Raw genomic sequence first — 7,551 nt, forward strand, 5'->3', positions numbered from 1 at the left:
GTGATTCCTGGCATAGACCATATTGGCACTGCCAACAGACCTGGTGACTGTCATGGTCTGTGTTCCAGCAGGGTTAGTACAATTAGTCAGCTGGGGTCTCCTGCGCCAGAGACTGAACCTATCTGGTGGCAACAGGAGGTCGAGCATCGAGGCTGGTGGGGCAAACCTCCAGTCCCACGCCAGCCTGTAGTCATCACACAGCCAGCCTGTTCACTCTTGTAAACAGGATTAATACATCAGTTCCCTGGCTCCTTCATGAAGGCCAACTGTATTCACTGTTGCTCCTGGGGCACAGGAAATATGAGAGAATGAGGCACATATGGGGTGCAGAGGGTAAAGCCACTGTGTCCTGACACTGCCTCTATGTAGATGGACACCTGGGGCCCTCTGACCCTCGCTCCTTGCACTGCCACAGAGCACATGCTAGGTGGGGGCCCTCTTCCTTTCCACACCTCCAGGAAGGCAGGACAGGCCAGATGCTAAGCCAGCATGTTCACCACAGAAATGGCCAAAGGTGCTACAAAGGATAGACAACACACACCGTGTGGGCATCCTGTGGCTGCTGAGGCAGACCCGCCAACCACAAGTAGGGATTGCTAAGAATAATGGAAACTTATTTTCTTACGGGTTTGGAGGCCAGGAGTCTTGAAATCAGGGCCACATTTTCTGTGAGGCTCTTGAGGATGACACTTTCTTGTCCTTCCATGAGCTTGTGGCCAACAAAGGCCTATCCCTGACTCCATGATTACAGGGCCTGTTCCTCTTCTCTCTGTGGAGTATCCCCTGCTTCTGTCTTATAAAAGAACTTTGTGATGCCCCTAGGACCCACCCAGATGACACAGCACAACCTCCCACCTCTAGAGCCTTCACTGCAGATTGTCACACAGGCACATTCATAATATCCAGGAATTGAGACTTAATAATCTGGGGATGCACCACTCATCCTACCATCTCCTTCCCTGCCTCAGTGAGGGGAGCAGCTTTCTTGGTTAGTCCTGCACCTCATCGGAACAGAACTATATATCATCCAGGGCACTGCTGGTTGGCCAGGGCCACTTACTGCAAATGCAAGGCTGGTGCTTTGTTCACAGGAAAGCACCCCACATCCTTAACTCTGAAAAGGACCGGTGTGTGTGCTGAGCAGACCTGACAACGGCCTTGGGAAGACAGTGCGGCGGCAATAGCTTTAGGGGCAGGAGGGCCTGTGGATCACCATCCCTTGCCCGGAAGCCACCAATATCAGGGCTCCTTTTGCTCCCACAGCACATACAAGTCTCTGCCTTTGGCCAGAGCACCAGGAGGCAGAGGGTGCAGGCTGTACCGACTGAGTAAAGAGCATTAACAGAGAGGCTGTTTGAAACTCGGAACGCTCATGGACTTCTGCCATGCTGGGAAGAGGGGCAGGGGCATCAAGATGAACCATCATCACCTCCCTGTCCATCACCATGAAGACAGCCCCAAGGGGGTTCCAAGAGGCAGCAGACTCAAGAGCGGCCCAAGCTGCCTGGTCTACCTGGTTCACTCTGGTCTGTGAGAAGGTCAGTCTCCTACAGTCCTATCCCAGAACGCACTGCATCCCCAATTGCGTGCAGATGGGCTCCAACCTTGGGGTGCAGGAGGAGCTTCCACAGGCCAACCCGTTATCCTGACCACTTCCCATAGCCCGCTGGCTGGCTTTGTCCCTTCCCCAGATACTCTTCTGGATAGATACGGAGAAAGTTGTGACCTTAAGGCCAGTACTCAAGAATAAAGGTGATATGACAGTCCTTACAGGTGAAGGTGGAGCCTTTCAGGGCACTGGCAGGATGGGGGTGGGGGGGAAACAGATGAGCTATTTTGAGAGTGGGAGGCTGTCCAAAAGGAGGGCTGGTGCTAGCGGAGGGGTGGCCTCTCCCTCCTTGAAGCATATGTGCTCCTGGTACCCCTCCGTGTAACAATGCATGTGTCCCTGGCTAAGGTCCTTGGTGGTGCCAGGGTGGCCCTAAGACAGCATGCAGGAGAGCAGGGGGCTGTCACAGGAGCAGGCACAAAGCCCAGAACACTCACACCGGCCACGTGGGGTCCATGACCAATAAGAAGAAATGGCAGGGTTATCCTCCTGTTCCCACTTATGCCCATGAAGGGAAGGGGCGTGGGAAGGAAGGGGCGGGGAAGGACATCCCTGCCCCTGCCCAGGAGGTCACTTCCAAGTAAAGCCTCCAGCTACATATGAGAGGCCAACTTCAGCTCCCCTCCCTCCCAGCTAGGACACAGGACAGTTAGTTGCCTGAGTGTCCCAGGCCTCTGCTCAGATGGGTCCTCCTCAAGGAGTGTGGCCAGTGTTCCATCAAAAATCCCTCAAGTCTCCTGGTCAGCAGGGCAAACTACACTGAGACCCTGCCCCCCATGCAGTCCTGCCCAGGTCCCTGGGAATAGCTACCTGAACCAGCTCTGAGCCATGCTGCTGAGCCCCACACCCTGCTATATCCTCAGCCCCTTCTAAGGTTCCGCTGTGGGACCTGTGCTCAATTATGGGGTAACACAAGGTCCTGGGGATCCCCACTGCAGAGGCACCCACCTCATACAGTTATGGCATCTTTTTAGGTTGTGACCCTGGTCTCAGGAACTAGGGATGGGCCTCAGGACCCTCTCGCTGGGCCAATGAGTGCCCTGAAGGCTTGGGCGCTCGGGGTGTGTGTGTGTGTGTGTGTGTGTGTGTGTAGACATCTCTGTCTTTGGAAATTGAGCCTTAAGCTAGGCAAGCTCAGGGCTTGGCACTCAGCCCCTCCAGCATGCTGGCCACATCCACTTGGTAGGATGCCCACTGCAGGCTGCCCCTTGCCCCACATGTTGGGGAAGAGCAGGGCCAGTGTGGCAGGATGGAATGGACAAATGGCCCAGGCTGCCCATCTGGCCCTACTGACACAACACCCAGGACCTGAGGACTGGCTGTGTCAGGGACAGTGGACATGTCCTCTCTTCCCTCAGCTCTGAAAACTTCAGCCAAAAGCCTCAGTGTGGCCCCTTCTGCCCTTAGTCAGTTCCTGGCCCCCAACCCTCTCTGCACACACTGGATGATGACGCCCAGAGAGGCCTGTGGCCTTGCTGTGCTGTAAGCAGCCCTCCCACCCCACCCAAAGGCCCGATGCACCTGTCTCTTGGGTTTAACGCCACCCCATTATCAGTAGTGTATCGCTCCTTCACGACACCACACTGCACCCCTAGCTGGCATGAGTTAGCCAAGCGAGTCGACTGAGTGCCTGGCAGACAGATCATAAGCTCCCCCCGCCCGGGACTGTGTCCTCACACCCAACCATCTTGTAGAGCCCCAACTCAGCATTGGAGCTTCCCCTCTCCTACCAGCCTACCCAAGCCCTGAAGCTCAGTGACCACAGGGCCATCAAAAGGATCAAGGCCACTGTCCACATGTCATGGGGAGAGGATCGGGCCAAGAGGTCAGGTCCCTCCAGGGTCAAGGCTGCCAAATACAAACAGCTACTGGGGAGTCGGACAGGGAGTGAGTCCCTCGGGGACACAGGGCTGCTCTTCCGAGGCTGCCTGGGCACCAGCAGCAGAGTCCCTCCTGCACGCCCACACTCCCCTCCGTCCCCTTGCCCTCCCGTCATTCCTGCTCTCTTTCATTCCTTCCCCTCCATTGGGTTATGTAACTACATATACCTCGGTTTCCCTCTATGACCAGGGGCATATGTGGCCCCTCAGACTCTGGTGAGGGCCACAGGAGCTTACATGCTCAGTGAGTTGCTGGGGTTCAGGCAATGCACAAAGAATCTATGGTTACAGCCCCCCCCCCCATAAGGCACTCGCTACCCCTGCTTAGACGGGTCCCACCACTAGCCTCTCATCCTGGAGGATGCAATAAGCCCTGAACACACAGACTGCCTGGCTCCATCTCAGTGCCAGAGGTGGGAGGTAAGTTCGTCTCTGTGCCAAGTGCAGAAGCCAAAAGGCAAGGGTGGTCAGCGGGCCGTTACCTGCGGCCCCAATGAACACACAGTGCCCATCCTCCTGAGCAGGCAGAGAGGCACAGGCCACAGGCAGCCTGCCGCCCTCCAGGTGGCTCCAGCACGCGTCTTCCAGGGCCTCGCAGAACTGGCGGCAGGGTGGCGGGCCAGGAGGTGGGGCAGCGCCGCAGGGGGGTGCCAAGAGCAGGCAGAAGAACCACCCCAGGAAGTGGTGGCAGCCCGTCTGGAGGAGGTCCCCCCAGGCCTGCGCGGCCACCCTCACCTCCTCATCACTCTCATGGCCGAGGTGGTTGGGCAGCTGGGTGTGACCAATGCCCAAGTGTCGGCAGAGCAGCATTGAGGGTGGCAGAGGCCGGCAGCGGCCAGCAGACGGCCCAGCAGCAGCAAGTGGTTCAGAGGCATTAGCGAGACCAGGACTGGAGGAATTAGCCAGGTGAGAACCCCAATCACCAAGATCCCTGATTAAAGCTGTGACCAGAGACCATTCGGCTGGGTGGTCCTTCTGCATATGGCTGCCCCCACCACCAGGGTCACCAAGCAGGTCCCCCCTACCACGCTGGGCTGAGCGGGCATCAGAGAAGTCAGAGGAGACAGCATGAGTAGAGCCCATCACCAAGGGATGCAGATGAGGCACGCGGTGGGGGAGGCTGGTGTGCTGGTCCTGCTGGCCGGGCAGGAGTTCTCCACCGTCCAGACGTGGGAGCGGCTTCCAGAAGGAAAGAGGAGCTGTACCTGGAGATGGTGGGAGCATCGAGGGGCCCCTAAGAAGGGCCCGGGGCCCACTCGATGAGGGAAGCACCTGAGTGAGTGCTGGCAGGGTGCTAAGATGAGTCTCCAGGGTGTCCTGGGAGCTGGGGGCTGCAGGGGTGCTTGAGGATGAAGAAAGGGTGGAGGGTTCCACGGGGGCTGTGGAGACCGAGGTATCCATCCTGGCTGCACTCTCTGTGATGGTGCCATCATCCCACAACTGGACGAAACTCCGAATGCCCTGGGCCATGTTCAGGATCTTGGCTCCCATGCCAGCAATGTTCTCCTCCTTCTTGTTTGGGATGGAAGCCAGGGTGGCAGGGGCGTTCGTCTGCTCTGTAAGGCCATTCTGGAGTGCCACGTGTGTGGTGGGGTCCATGTGTGTGGTAGAGTCCACATGCGTGGTGGGGTCCACAGTGGGCTGCACAGGTGGTCGGCTCGGGGGCTTGGAGGCCAGTGTCTCTGGCTGTCCCACAATCCTAGGGGACCACAGCCATTCCAGGCCCATCATTTCAGCATGGGCAGCGGCAAGGCAGCAGCTGAGCAGCAGGAGGCTGCGGGGGCCGCTGGGGTCCGGAGCCATCGGGGCTGCGTGTGTGCACTGCCCCCGGACGTTGGGCGGCAACTCCATCCCAAGCTAGGGCCGCCCTCCGCCCTCCCGCCCTCCTGGCGCGCAGCCAGCTTCCCATTCCCAGTCCCCAGCACGCCCTCTCTCTGCAGCAGTTCTGCCTTCATCTCACTTACAAAGAAGAGAAGGCACAGGTCTTGGAATCAGAGTCAGAATCAAGGTGGCCTCTCAAGCATGTTCCCCAAGACTCCGGCTCTCAAACACTTAACTCTTTCCTTCCCAAGGTTCCATGAAGCAGCCGCAGGCATAGGGCAAATCGCACACTGAAGGACACCCATCCTAGTCCTAATTTCCTTTGTCTACTCCCCAGAACTATTTCAGGGGCGATCTCTCACCCGGGGCTCCTGATTCCCTGCGCGCCAACCCTCAGTCAGCCCCCACTAGGCCTGGCTCCCTGCCTGCTCTGAGGAGTGGGTGGCAGTGGGCCTGGCGTGGGGCCAGCGCCTGAGGCAAAACTGGAACCTAGAGATGCCCAAATTGTTACAATTCCAAGTCCTCTGTGGCTTCCACCTCCGGGGAGATGTGCCGAAGAACTGGGGACAGGAGCAGGACCTACCCAAACCGAGTTCCCACTCCCTACTGGCCCAGCCTGGCCTGTGGCCTCTCCACTCCTAATGGCTCAGGTGGCACCTAGACTCCTTTCTCTTCTGGTTAAAAATGTCCTCACAGAAAAGATGGTCAATCTCCCATGCAATTTACTGCCTCTGAAAACCCACAGGAGAGTCAGCTATGGGTTTGTTCTCACTGACAGTACTTAACAACAGCAGCATTGGGAAGGTTAATGGAGCAGACGGTGCCATGGCCATGTTCCAGCAGGCCTCCCCCTGCTTTCCCTCTACCCCACACCCCACCTCCACTGTGGAATTGTGGAGTCTCAGGGTCCACTACCGCCCCATGGCCCCAGGGGCAGATGTTCTGAGTAGCGACATCTGTAGGCAATGTGGCCACTGGTCAGATGAGCTCCAAGGTCAGCTGTGCTGACATACCTGGACCCTTCAGTAACTCAGCACTCCCTGCAGCCCTCTGGCCTCAGGAGAGGGCTTCACTGTTGAGCATGGACACTGAGGACTTACTGTATGGGTGAATCACTTTGAGAGCCAGGACTGTTACCATCCTCCCCATGCTCTAGGGAGGGGTGTCACAGCTCTGGCTCAAGTCATCTTACCTTAGAGAAGAGCCCCCACCCTGTGCCGGGTATCACCTGACCAGGTTTCTGACTTTCAGATGGGGGTGCCCCTGCAAGCCTGAGACACTGAGAGCCTGGAGGCCCCCGAGGAGGGCAGGCATGCCGCATACACACACCTGCCCCTACAGCAGCAGCTACTCTGACTGTGCCCGCCTAGTTGTCTTGACATTTATCTTTTTGCACTGCGAAGTAAGGGAGGGAAATGGAGCAGGAAGAGAACCGAAACCATCCTCTACCTTCTGCACCCCAGGCAGCTCTCCACCTCACAGCCTCAGTCTTGGTCACCTGGTGCCAGCAGCTCCCAGGAGCCTTGGCTCTGCCTTGACCATCTGACACAGTTGAAGACACGCGGCAAGGGCTTCTAAAGATAGGAAAACCTTCAGGCCTATGGCCTGACCCTGGGGTCCATAACCTTCATTCATAGATCAAACAGGAGTCAAGGGTTGAGGCACGGATCACGCCTCTGAAGCAGTGTTGGAAACTTACTTCAGTGTGGGAACTGGGACAGCAGGGGGCTTCCCTGAAGCTAGAAGGGGCCCTCTACCCTCCCTTCTGCCAAGTGCATTATCAATAATTAAACAATGCCACACAAGTAGTCAAGAAGCAAAGAAATCCTTCTGGGAAATGACTGTTCTGCAGGAATGGTAATGACTAAAGAAGTTTAGTCTCTATCTTCTTAAAAAACCTCACATGGTAATCTTCTCTCGGATTACGCTCTTCTGTGAAGCACAGAGCGGAAACAGAGAGACTCAGGGTGTCTGTCGGCTGTGGGGGTGATGAGCCCAGTTAAGGGCACCCACTCACAGCCCTGCTCACCAGTCCTTGAGGCTCCCTGACCACTGGCCTCCCTGTGACACCTCCTAGAGAATGCAGCCCATGAGTTGTAAAATAATAAATTTGAGAATACCAAGACCAACTCAAACCAACCCAGTACTTGCTGAGTTTTCTATTTCTTGGCATCATTGATCACTCTCTCACACAGGAACAGAGCTGAGAAACACCCATCAAATGTCCTGTGGGTGCTGGCT

At 56.9% G+C, this 7,551-nt stretch overlaps 1 protein-coding gene across 1 annotated transcript in view; it reads right to left on the reverse strand.

Annotated features, from left to right (window-relative positions):
- COL18A1 (collagen, type XVIII, alpha 1) overlaps positions 1 to 5,292 on the reverse strand; it is an 82,673-nt gene extending 77,381 nt beyond the window's left edge. Inside the window, exon 1 of the mRNA XM_006898409.1 lies at positions 3,972 to 5,292. Within this exon, the coding sequence (XP_006898471.1) occupies positions 3,972 to 5,292 (1,321 nt within the window). The remainder of the gene's footprint in view (positions 1 to 3,971) is intronic.
- Positions 5,293 to 7,551: the final 2,259 nt, after the last annotated feature.

This window comes from Elephantulus edwardii, unplaced genomic scaffold, assembly GCF_000299155.1.
Source record: "Elephantulus edwardii isolate Elephantulus edwardi_28Jun2011 unplaced genomic scaffold, EleEdw1.0 scaffold00228, whole genome shotgun sequence".
Classification (NCBI taxonomy): domain Eukaryota; kingdom Metazoa; phylum Chordata; class Mammalia; order Macroscelidea; family Macroscelididae; genus Elephantulus; species Elephantulus edwardii.